This window comes from Furipterus horrens, unplaced genomic scaffold (assembly GCF_987537825.1).
Source record: "Furipterus horrens unplaced genomic scaffold, mFurHor1.1.pri manual_scaffold_6, whole genome shotgun sequence".
NCBI classification, from domain to species: Eukaryota; Metazoa; Chordata; class Mammalia; order Chiroptera; family Furipteridae; genus Furipterus; species Furipterus horrens.
This window is the reverse complement of record NW_028327176.1, coordinates 167,627,816-167,640,080: the sequence shown is the minus strand read 5'-3', so window position 1 is coordinate 167,640,080 and position 12,265 is coordinate 167,627,816. Positions and strand designations below refer to the sequence as shown.

At 40.7% G+C, this 12,265-nt stretch overlaps 1 protein-coding gene across 1 annotated transcript; it reads left to right on the top strand.

The window, feature by feature from the left end:
- Positions 1 to 8,204: 8,204 nt before the first annotated feature.
- Positions 8,205 to 11,443, top strand: CCN2 (cellular communication network factor 2). Its single transcript, XM_090279853.1, has 5 exons — positions 8,205 to 8,506; positions 8,626 to 8,845; positions 9,128 to 9,379; positions 9,510 to 9,721; positions 10,101 to 11,443. The coding sequence occupies exons 1-5, from the start codon at positions 8,444 to 8,446 to the stop codon at positions 10,419 to 10,421; spliced, it is 1,068 nt and encodes a 355-aa protein (XP_090135979.1). The 5' UTR covers positions 8,205 to 8,443; the 3' UTR covers positions 10,422 to 11,443.
- The last annotated feature ends 822 nt before the right edge of the window (positions 11,444 to 12,265 follow it).

Here is a 12,265-nt window from a genome sequence, read left to right as displayed (position 1 = left end):
AGACAACACTCTTATTCTCTGCCATGTATAGTAATGACATAGACCTCATTCCATTAACAACATGAAATGAATCACGATTCACATCAAATCATTCCAAGGCAAAAGGAGAGAAGGGAAAACTATAAGCCGGAAATACAACCTATGTTCAGTTTGAAGAAAATGCATTTTCACTGAAGATGGGAAGTTCAGAAAATAAGCACTATGTCAATAACAAGTGGGGAGATGGTTATTAAGGGGTACTTGTGAAAGAAGATCTATGTTTACAGTAGATATTACCTCAATGCAGATGGCCTGTCTGCAACTCTGTCATTTTTATTCATAAGAGTAGCTTATCAGTGAATGATGCAAGTGCTCAGGAAGACTTTTATGATGCCTGTGGTTGGTCTGAGTCTCAGCCTAAACAAGATCATCTTGAGCTAGAGACTGAACATTTTCAGTGTGGGCTGAAGCTGATGTCACAGTAGTACACACCCTGATATTAAGCTTCCCAAAGCACACTCATCATCTTGATTCCTTTTGCCTTTTTTAGCTACACCAGTTCATTAGCGAATAAGAAGCAACACATCTGTCAACAGAGCAAAATCACAAAAATCTTAAGAGTAAAAAAAAATCTTTGTCGAAGTCCAAGGTTCTCTCCTAACATAGATCAGTAAAATTATCTTTCTACTTCATGCTTATCTTAGACCACAGCTTGATACTGATTCTACCAATTCGCCCGCAGTGTTTTACATGGCTTCCAGAGTGTCTTCTTTGAGAAGTTTAAGATCCCAGATAAGAATTTAGAAGTACAGATTGGTAGTTACAAGATAGTCACAGGCATGAGAAGTACAGCCTAGCGTTAACAAGAGATCACTGTATATGAAGACAAGAAGCAGTGGAGTTTGGAAGAGTATTGGCAAGGGTATTCCCTTCAGAAAAGCTGAATTCAAATTCACATGTCTCTGCTTCACCTCTAATCAAGCTTGCGTTATTACTTAGCCTTCTTGGACCTCAATGTTCTCATCTGCAAATGGGGAGAATAATAACCCACAGGGTTATTATGAAGCTGAAGTGAGACTGTTTTTTGAAAGATCTTTGAAATTTAAAGTTTCTAAATAAACAGAAGGTGATATAGCATGTAGGATTCTAATTTCAGAAACCCAGACAGAGCTTTACAGGCTTTCTTGTTCAATTGATCACACAAAATTGGCTTTGTGCATTTGAATGCCAAATTAAACAATGCATTAGTTCACTTTTACTTTAAATCTGATGATGCCAAGAGTTTAGAGTGTGCTTTTCTTCTTCTTAAACGGTGGGAGCTCCAATCTAGAAGATAAGACAGCTTCTCACAAAGCCTTATCCATGTGTTCTGATTTTAATGTATGATTCCCATAGGCACAATTATTTAAAAACCCACAGGTTTTTGGAGAAGCTCTTTGGACAATTAGAACAATTTTGTTCTCAGCATTCTAGAATGTACTGGCAACCAGTTTCCACTTAAGTTAAAAATTTGCTTGTCACTATCATGGTACCACAGTTCACATTATAAAATGAAATGTAAGAAAAACATTAAAACAAATGTAGATAGAGTGTAAAATTTCTGTGGCCTTATGTTAACCAAAAGGACACCATCTTGGTTTCTGAGAAATAATCTACAGAAAACATTATTGATTCAGGCAATAACAAATTTTTAATTGTTTTCTTTAATATTGACACATCATTTCTTACCTAAGGATTCGTGGCACATGCTTCCATTGAAGGAAAAAGAACTATGTGGAAACCCCCTGCCCCATCAAAAATGGAATGAAAACTATAAAATGGAAATGAAGAGAGCAGATGCTATCGTGTGACCAAAGCTGGGTATAGAATTTCTTTTTATGTGTCCTGAAAACTATGATTCAAAGAGAAATATATTGTCATATTTCTTTTATACATATGACATGTAAGTGATATTAGAGGCCTAAGACAAAAAAAAAAGTCTCCTTTGTTAAATATCTCTATAAATTCTAAGCATCTAATTTAAAAACTAAACAAGTAGGACTTGATTTTTCCTCAGCTCTTACAGAGTTTTAACACTGAAGTCACTGCAAAGAAGAATGGTGTTCTCAACCGTGATGGGTTTTTACAGTTAAGGAGGGGTTGGATTTAGTCTTAAGGCCAAGAAAAGCCATTAAAGAATAGTAGAAACAGGTAAATTTAAAATTGCAATATATCATGTAAAAGTACTTTCATAAATGTGACTCCTTGGGCTGAAAGGTGGATAATTTGCGACTCAGAGATGTCTAGTGCCTTCCTGTAGCTCACATGGCAGGAAGTGGCAGGTATGGAACTCATGCCTCTAGCCTTCCAGCCAGTGCTCTGGGCCCTATCTAATGGTTTTTAGAAACTGTTCAAGGGAGCCCTGAAGTTTTGAGAAGGGACTCAGGCTTCTTGGCAGGAGGTGGGAGCACATTTCCAAGAATGAAACAATGGGACCTGGCTTAGTTTGTCCCCACCTCCACACCCTCCAGCAGAATCTCTAGGGGCATATTTATGTATATTTCACACTAGTCCTTTCAAAATATTTACCCTTTAACTTACTCTCATTCTTTGAAATAAGTTATCTGTTTCAATTTCTCTACCTCTTAAGCCTATTTATTTGGTTTCAACAAATTACACACTTGAGAGAATGGTTATCTGCACTTTTTTTCATTCTTACTCATTATCACTTGAGTATCACCAAGAAGACTCTTCTCATTTAGGCTGATGAAACCAAGGTCTGTAAAGACTCCTGGTTGCTAAGCTGTAATAAACTTGAGTTTGCTAATCTTTCAGGAAAAGTATTAGAGACACATCTCGGTCACTAACAGCACCTATGTTCTATAGCACCAGCTCAGGTTAATTAAAGCAGACTAGAGGCAACACAAGATTCTAACTAAACTAAGAAAATAAGTGAAACTAGACTACCTTGTTACACCATATACAAGAAAGAACTCTAAATGGATTAAAGACCTATATGTAACACTCCTAGGAAAAAAAACATAGGCAATAAAATCTCTTAGCAATATTTTTTCCTGATACATCTCCTCAGGCAGAGGGAACATAAAGTGCTTCCCAGACAAGGTAAAGCTAAAGCAGTTCATCATCACCAAGCTATTTTATGAAATGTCAAAGGGACTTACTTAAGAAAAAGAAGATCAAAATTATGAACATTAAAATGACAACAAACTCACACCTATCAACAACTGAATCTAAAAAATGAGAACAAAATCCAACTAAGCAAACCAGAATAGGAAGAGAATCATAGGTATGGGGATCATTTTGAGGGTTATCAGCTGGGAGGGGGAAGGGGAGAAATAAGGAAATGGTGCAGGGATTAAGAAACATAATTGTTTGGTACAAAATAGACAGGGGGAAGTTATAAATAAATAGGAAAGGGTGAAGCCAAAGAACTTATATGCACGACCCATGGACATGAACTAAGGGGCATGGGATTGCTGGAGAGAAAGAGGGTACTGGACAGAGGGGAGCAAAAGGAAAAAAAGCTGAAATGATTATAACAACATTATCAATAAAATATAGACAAGTGAGTATATATATGTATTCAGCCATAAAAACAAATGAAATGTTATCATTAGCAACAGCATGGATAGACCTAAAAGGTATCATGCTAAATGAAATAAGTCAGCAAAGGAAGGCAAATACAATATGTTTCACTTATCTGTGGACTCTAAAGAACAAAATAAATGAATAAACAAAACAGAACAGACTCACAGATATAGAGAACAGACTGATGGTTGCCAGAGGGGACAGGGGTTAGAGGACCGGATGAAAACGGTGAAGGGATTTAAAAGTAGAGATTGGTAGTTACAAAGTATTCACAGGCATGTAAAGTACAACACGGGGAATATAGTCAATAATGCTGTAATAACTACGTATGATGCCAGGTGGGTACTGGAGGTATCGGGGGAAAACACTTTGTAAAGTATATGATTGGCTAAGCATTATGCTGTACACCTGAAACCAACACAAAATAATATTAAATGTAAACTGTAATTGAAAAATAAAATTAGAAAAAAAAACAAGTGAGACAAGTAGTAAACTGAAGAAAGTATCTTATTTTTTAAAAATCCTTTCCTTTCTCACTCTTCTAACCCTCTACTCCATCTACAAGTAATGAAATGAACAGGCAAACATAGAACACAGACCACATGAAACAACCTTTACTACCTCCTGACAAATACCTTTGCACCAGAAAATATCCTAAGAAGGTCAGAGAACTAATTATTAAGGAGGAAAAAGCACGAAGGAAAACTGAATGTAATTTAGATAGCAAACATCCATGCTTGGCTCCCACCTCTGAACTTCCAGGGAGTACAGTCTCTTTTTAACCTTCATATTAAGCAAATATAAGGCAATATAAACCAAGCCAGGGTCCCTAAAGTCTTTAGGATAATATTTATTAGAATTTTCAAAAAGCCTTTTGGCACATTCATTTACATGATTGAATTTAAGGCATGCTGGAAACATCAAGAGCCCATTCCCAAGCCTCAATCATGACAAATCACTCACTGTCCAGACGCCCTTATATGGCAAGACTTCCTATAAATCTGACAGTTCAGTGTATGCATTGCGTATGTCTTGGCTCTGAGTCACATTCCTCCGGTATGTTTCCCTGGGAGCTTTGATTTCCGCTTTGAGGGCTGGCACAGACTCCTACTTGCTCTTATAAGAAAATGTCCAGGATTCAAAGTTGAAAATGTGCAAAATTCCTTCTTTAAGTACACAAACACTCCAAGTCTAGCCACTTTCCTGTAGTCCTGCCAGGTTTTCTCTGTCTGATATCTGATCAAGTAACTTTTTTTTTTTTTTAGGGGGGAAAAACAACAAGAAACATACGAGAAGGAATGTAGTACATCCACAGCTGAACATCTTACAAGACTTAACCAAACGACCTGCACAAACGATGCCCACATAGACACACAGGTACCTTATATAGCTCTGTAAACAGAGCTCAGTGGCCAGCTTAGTGAATTCCTCATTTTACTAGGGGGAAAAAATGCTCTCTAAAAAGCGTTTGCTAGATAAACACTTGCTTACAAGACAAAATTAGTGCATCTTAACCATTTTGCACACAAATTCAAAGACCTTTTTTTCTCAGTGCTGGACCTACTGTCAATCAAAAGGGTTGGGATAAGTCAGAGTTGGATGTAGTTATAAGAAGCCACTATTTCCACTTTACCGCCCAGGGACACACAAACATTTGCTGAGTCATTTATAATAGTGTAAGAATTCAGATCCCCATGGCATGAGTTAGGGACAGAGTGTCAGCCCTTCCCTTCCCTTTGAATTTCCTGGCACTTGATGGTCCGTATCACAATATAAACATACTTTTGAGTCTGTGAATGTCTTGGGTGTCATTTCTTCCTCTCTCTCTCTCAATAATAATATTTTACTTTTAACCCTTCAAAAGAGTTTTGATCATACATTTTGTAATGCACAGGGTATTTTTCTATTCTGAGATTCCATATTCTGAATATTTCAATATGCTTATTTTCTCTTAGCCAATATTAAGACCATACATTTGGAGCTGCTGTGGACTTTTAACACTTCAAGGGATCACATGAATTTTACAGTATAACCATATACAGCATCATGGTATTTTTATCATCACGGCAGAATGATAATATTTTTGTTATGTTTGTGGAGAAAAGCATATCGAGAAAGACTAAAATTTTTAAAAAGTACCAATTCCCTGAGAATTTTAATCTAATTAACTGTCATTAAACCCTATGAAATAAAAATAATGTTCATTATTATCATCATTTAAAAGTGGAAATGGGAATATTGGCTCCTACTGTGATTTCCCTAAGATTTGTGAATGGCAGCTTCAAGAATACAACCCAGTTCACCCAACTGTAACCCGGTCCAGCAGTTTATTACCTCCATGAATGAAAATCTTCACTCTGTTTCACATGATTCTGTTGATGGTGGCTCTCAGACTCTCCAGAAGGTTAAAAAATCCCAACCTTTCTCCTTTCTACCTCACCCTACAAGCTGAAAGAGTTCACCACTGATCCCACATCCCACCTTAGGTGAGGTTAGAGCTTCACATACCTCCCCTTCCCCATTTACCACACCTTTCCAACTTTTTGTGGTAGATGTAATTGAAGGTTTAGGTCTTGAAAGATTTCACTGTGGCTTCCCACATATTTTGGACTTTTAAAATCATCCACAAGGGAAGAAACAGTTGGGGGCCAAGTTGCCTTTAATACACATGTGGCTATTAACATAACTTGGAATGTTCCTTCTTTAAATAGGAACGTTCAGGCCTCTTCTCTTTGAGGAATGCTTGGAAAGAACATTAAATAACAATGATGAAAATTCTTCCTGAGCTTCAGAGGCCCCCTTTGCTGGCCATTCACACTGTTGACATGCAACTGCACTGTACAACATGTGAATTGTTTAGCAAGGTAATTGTGTACAGATGATGTGGTCTACGCTGAAGTTGGAGTGGCTATGGTTTTTTTTTTTTTCCCCTTGGCTATTTTTCAATAGAATGAATTGAAACTTTTAAAAATATGCCCAGCTTAAACAGGCTGTTTTCACCTTGTAAATCTACAGTGTTGTTTCTGAGAACTGTCTTCACGTCAGAAACAGGTATGGTTATCCTAAACCAATAAAATGAAGCATCAACAACTCATTGATAACATCATTGTCAAATGATGCAGCATTACAGTAGGAAAAAACTGGCACGGTCCTAGAATCACTCTCTTTACATGAAATCGTAATTGGAACTATTAACAAAAAACAACTAAACTATAGATTCTAAATAAAAGCACAGTTCATTAACTAAGTCCTAAGTGAAACTAACAAACAATATTAAGGAATAGAGATAGGCTTAGACATTATTGGCCATGTTTGACATCTGTGCACAAGCAGAGGGAATAAAACCTGTTTTTTCCTTGACCTGATCTCATCCCATTAGGCTGCATACTCCTTGGGTAATAAGAAGTCATCGTCACTATTCACAGACATGTGGAGAATCACTAAAATTATATTATTCACTGACACACTTAATTCATAGCCAGATATAAGGAGAACGCTGCTCTTGTTATATAAAGAGTTTTTTGCTGCAAGACAAACTAAATACAATCCACTCTTGAAGATAACAGGTTTGAGTTTAAGAAAAATTACTCATTTCTCAAAGAGCCACAAGTGTTTTGAACACCCCAAGAACCCCAAGCTTCATAATGGTCCCTCTTGTCTGATTCCCCTGCCTCCCCACTTGCATGTTCTCACCCCAATATTCAGAGCCTCTACCTACACAACACATAATCAATCATCTGCTCTGACATAACAATAAGACCATTTTTCTGGAAATATTGATGCCCACTCATCTCCTTTCACTCCCTATACTCCAACAATAAAACTGCTACGTGGGTTAAGAGAAAACAAAGCAAAAGTGCTGGAAATCTCCCCCACTGCACACACACGCAGACTTCTGGCTTTGTTCTCTTTCTGGTCTGGCAATGGGCATCCAAACCGTTATCCCAAGCCACTTAAGACCAAATCCCTATATCTCCAGTATGGAATTCAGGCTTTTGCAGGTAGGCAGGCTTCCTGAGGATTTCAGCTTAGAAGCAACTAACTCCTCTTCTGCTCTCTGAAGAGTTTCAAAGGCAGACAGCCTCTAAAATTAAAATCATTACGAAAACAATAAATAGGAAAACCATTAAGAGTTTTTTTTAGGTATCTCTGTTGTTGGCTTCCTTAGTTACCTACATTCTAAAAAGGATTTGTCAGCGGGTAGAACAGGCACAGCTATTAGAAACAGAAGCGAGTGTTACAAAAAGTAATAACTGCCGATGTGTTTTTAAATGATATGTAAGGAGTGGTGCGAAGAGGCAAGGGGGGAAAATCCTATTTGGTGCTGGAACTACTGATCCTTTTCTATTTTATTTTTTATTATTATATGTGTGTATATATATACACATATATATACACACACACACACACACACACACACAAATATATATATACATATTTTTTTTTAGTGAACTGGATTGTGCCAGCTTTTTCAGACGGGAGGAATGCTGAGTGTCAAGGGGTCAGGATCAATCCGGTGTGAGTTGATGAGGCAGGAAGGTGGGGAGGAATGCGAGGAATGTCCCTGTTTGTGTGGGACTCCATTCAGCTCATTGGCGAGCCGGGGCCGCCCTGAGCGTATAAAAGCCTCGGCCGCCCGCCCCAACCTCACACAACAACTCTTCCCCGCTGAGAGGAGGCAGCCAGAGCAACTCCAACCACAGGCGACCGACCGCCTCCAGTCCGACAGCAGCCGCCCCGGCCGACAGCTCCAGAAACGACAGCCCGACTCCTCCAGGCCCCCGCCTCTGACTCGAGCCCGCGTCCCAGCGTCCCTCCGACCGCGACGCGCCCACCCTGCCGCACACTCCGACCCCTTGTCCGCAGCGCTCCGACCATGTCCTCCGGCCTGGGTCGCGTCTGTTTCGCCTTTGTGGTCCTGATCGCCCTCTGCAGCCGGGTAAGCGCTTGGAGACCCCCGCGGCGGCCGGCGCCGGTGGGAAGGGACTCGGCGGGGAAGGGGAGGGCCCGGAGGCGCGAGGGGCGTGCGCCCGGCTGACCGCTCTCTCCTCCCCGCAGCCCGCCTCCGGCCTGGACTGCAGCGGCCAGTGCCAGTGCGCGGTCCCGGCGCCGCGCTGCCCCGCCGGCGTCAGCCTGGTGCTGGACGGCTGCGGCTGCTGCCGCGTGTGCGCCAAGCAGCTGGGCGAGCTGTGCACTGAGCGCGACCCCTGCGACCCGCACAGGGACCTCTTCTGCGACTTCGGCTCCCCGGCCAACCGCAAGATCGGCGTGTGCACCGGTAAGACTTGCAGCCCCCGCCCGGGGTCCTTCCCCCTCGCTACCGCCACCGCCAGCCGAGGTGCCGGGGACACTTAGTGCCCGGACACCTCCTCCCTCACGCCCACCTTCCCACTAGAAAATAAGCCAACAAGCCTCGAGAGTTGAGTCCCTTCCTCCGGCAGTTTCCAGTCTGCCCCCTGGAACCTTGCATCCAACTCTCACCCACAATGCGCCTACTGTTAGAGTACTGGGGACCGATGCCTGACCCCGCATCGCCCCTTTTTCCCTTCTTCTCCTTCAGCCAAAGATGGTGCCCCTTGCATCTTCGGAGGGACGGTGTACCGGAGCGGAGAGTCTTTCCAGAGCAGCTGCAAATACCAGTGCACTTGTCTGGACGGGGCTGTGGGCTGCGTGCCCCTGTGCAGCATGGATGTTCGCCTGCCCAGCCCCGACTGCCCCTTCCCGCGGAGGGTCAAGCTACCCGGGAAATGCTGTGAGGAGTGGGTGTGCGACGAGCCCAAGGACCACACCATGGTTGGCCCTGCCCTTGCCGGTGAGTCGAATCTTCCTCTAAGTCAGTGTTGCAATTCTCCCCCAGGGACTGAGCCCTAACTTTGCCAAGGGAAGAAGGAAATGTCTTATCCTGGCATCTTATCTTGTGTTTGTGTGCTCTGCTCTCCCAGCTTACAGACTGGAAGACACGTTGGGCCCAGACCCAGCTATGATTCGAGCCAACTGCCTGGTCCAGACCACAGAGTGGAGTGCCTGTTCCAAAACCTGTGGGATGGGCATCTCTACCCGGGTTACCAACGACAACGCCTTCTGCCGGCTGGAGAAGCAGAGCCGCCTCTGCATGGTCAGGCCTTGCGAAGTTGACCTGGAAGAGAACATTAAGGTACATGTTCTTCCCCTATTAACTAATTTTCATGGAATGATGGTGGATAGGACCAAAGTTAGATCTCCTACCATCCTTGTTATTATAAGCCTATTATCTCCAAAAATATCTAACCATTGTGCTGTTTTGCTGGAATGAGATGTTATGTAATAGGAACCACCAGCTTTCCACTACGAAATCCGCCACAGTGTTAGTTAATTCAGGACATCCCAAGAGAGGCTATGCCTATTTTTGGAAAATTGGCAATAGAGACTCAAACTTCCTCTCCTCAGAATGTAAACAGAAGTCAGACAACATAAGCTCAGAACACAGAGAGATTGGAGAAAGCCACTTCCCTTGTAGAGTCATTGATTTTTTTCTTCTCCCTTGTCTTCCTTAGAAGGGCAAAAAGTGCATCCGTACCCCCAAAATCTCCAAGCCTGTCAAGTTTGAGCTTTCTGGCTGCACAAGCGTGAAGGCGTACCGGCCAAAGTTCTGTGGAGTATGCACGGATGGCCGATGCTGCACGCCTCACAGAACCACCACCCTGCCCGTGGAGTTCAAGTGTTCTGATGGTGAGGTCATGAAGAGGAGCATGATGTTCATCAAGACCTGTGCCTGCCATTACAACTGTCCCGGAGACAATGACATCTTTGAGTCACCCTACTACAGGAAGATGCATGGAGACATGCATAAAGCCAGAGAGAGTGAGAGACATTAACTCACTGGGTTGTAACTTGAACTGATTCACATCTCATCTCTGTGTAAACATGATTTCAGTAGCACAAGTTATTTAAATCAGTTTTTTAACTGGGGAAAAGAAACATTCCCTCCAAATTCAAAATATTGTGCCATGTGACATTCAATCAAATAGTCTATCAACCCCAGACACTGGTTTGAAGCAAGTAAGACTTGACCGTGGGACTACATTAGCACATAGCTCCAGAATGTATACTAAGGCATGGCTTTAGGAGCAGTGGGAGGGCTTGAAATCTTACAGTAGTAATGTGCCTGCTATTTGCAGTGTTATTGAGAAGGGAAACTTTAGCATGCTCACTGACCTACCTATAGCTGACAGCTAGGATGTGATCTGCCATCACGAGGCTGAGTCAAGTTCTTCAAGTTAGAACAAAAGATTCAGCTCTGACATTCTGATTCGAATGACAATATTCAGGAATCAGAATCTTGTCTATTAGACTGGACAGCTTGTGGCAAGCTAATTTGCCTGTAACAAGCCAGATTTTTTATTGATATTGTAAATATTGTGTGTGTGTATATATATATATTTGTACAGTTATCTAAGTTAATTTAAAGTTGTTTGTGCCTTTTTGTTTATGTTTTTAATGCTTTGATATTTCAAATGTTAGCCTCAATTCCGAACACCATAGGTAAGACGTAAAGCTTGTCTGATCATTCAAAGCATGAAATGGATATTTAAATGGGAATTCTGCTCAGTTAGAGTGACAGTCCATCAAAACAGATCATTTGCTGAAGGTGAGCCAGCAATGCCCTTGGAAGTCTGATTTGTAGGTTGAAAATGTGATAACCTCACTTTTAATGAACAAATGACTTTTATTAAAATATGAGTGGCTCTATATAGTTGATCAGTTTTTCCACCTGGGAGCATTTGTTTCTACTTTGACTATGACTGTTTTTTGGACAGTTTATTTGTTGAGAGTGTGACCAAAAGTTACATGTTTGCACCTTTCTAGTTGAAAATAAAGTATATATTTTTTCTATAAAGAGCTTGGTTATTCATTTATTCTCTAAATGCTTCTGAGTTTTCTTGCATATAAATGGGAAGCTTTTATCTTAAAACTATTCACCTATAAATTTCTAATTATGTACTAATAAATTGCTTAATCACATCAATATAATTTTTACATTAATGTATTTCACAGTGAATCAAGTGTCATAAACTTGCAGGAATATACACTATATTGAGCACATGGGCATTTTTCTAGCTTCACAGTACTTTATATATAAACAAATTCAGTTGTGTCTAGATTACTTCATTCTCCACTAGCCCCTATTGTATTACTCTTGATCCTTTTATATTTAATGCCTCTGGCCATTGTAGTCATTTAATTTCCAACCCCACATCACAAACCTGTGCCTTGCATATACAAAATGTATAATTATTTTTTGAATTTGTATGCTCTATTGTAGATCTATTTCTCAACTTTAATATCTTACTGTTAAATCTGAAAAATATAAAATTAAATCTGCATTAAAGTGGAGCAATTTAATAAATTTTATTTTGTATAATCCTGCTTCCAGTTGCCATGATAACCAATCACAAATAGATGGTGGCATAAGTAGAAAAGGGAGGATGAACAAATCTTCAATTCATTAACATTAATAGAAATTTGTCTTAAGTTAAAAGCAACTACTCCATTTCCCTAAGTTTTTGGCTCCTTCAGCTCTCAAAATCCACAGCTTATCAAGAGTGGTTTGTAAGTGACAAAATGAAAGTGCTCAAGAAACATGGTTTGGAAGTGATGTTGGGCCTATCCAGGCCTCTAATGAAAAGTGAACTAAAGTTAAGTGTAGAACAGAAATACT

Excerpts from the sequence above, each read along its gene's own strand:
- CCN2 (XM_090279853.1), top strand. The coding sequence starts at position 8,444 with ATGTCCTCCGGCCTGGGTCGCGTCTGTTTCGCCTTTGTGGTCCTGATC. Across the intron at positions 9,380-9,509 it reads GGTTGGCCCTGCCCTTGCCG|CTTACAGACTGGAAGACACG; the intron begins GTGAGTCGAATC and ends CTGCTCTCCCAG. Across the intron at positions 9,722-10,100 it reads ACCTGGAAGAGAACATTAAG|AAGGGCAAAAAGTGCATCCG; the intron begins GTACATGTTCTT and ends TGTCTTCCTTAG.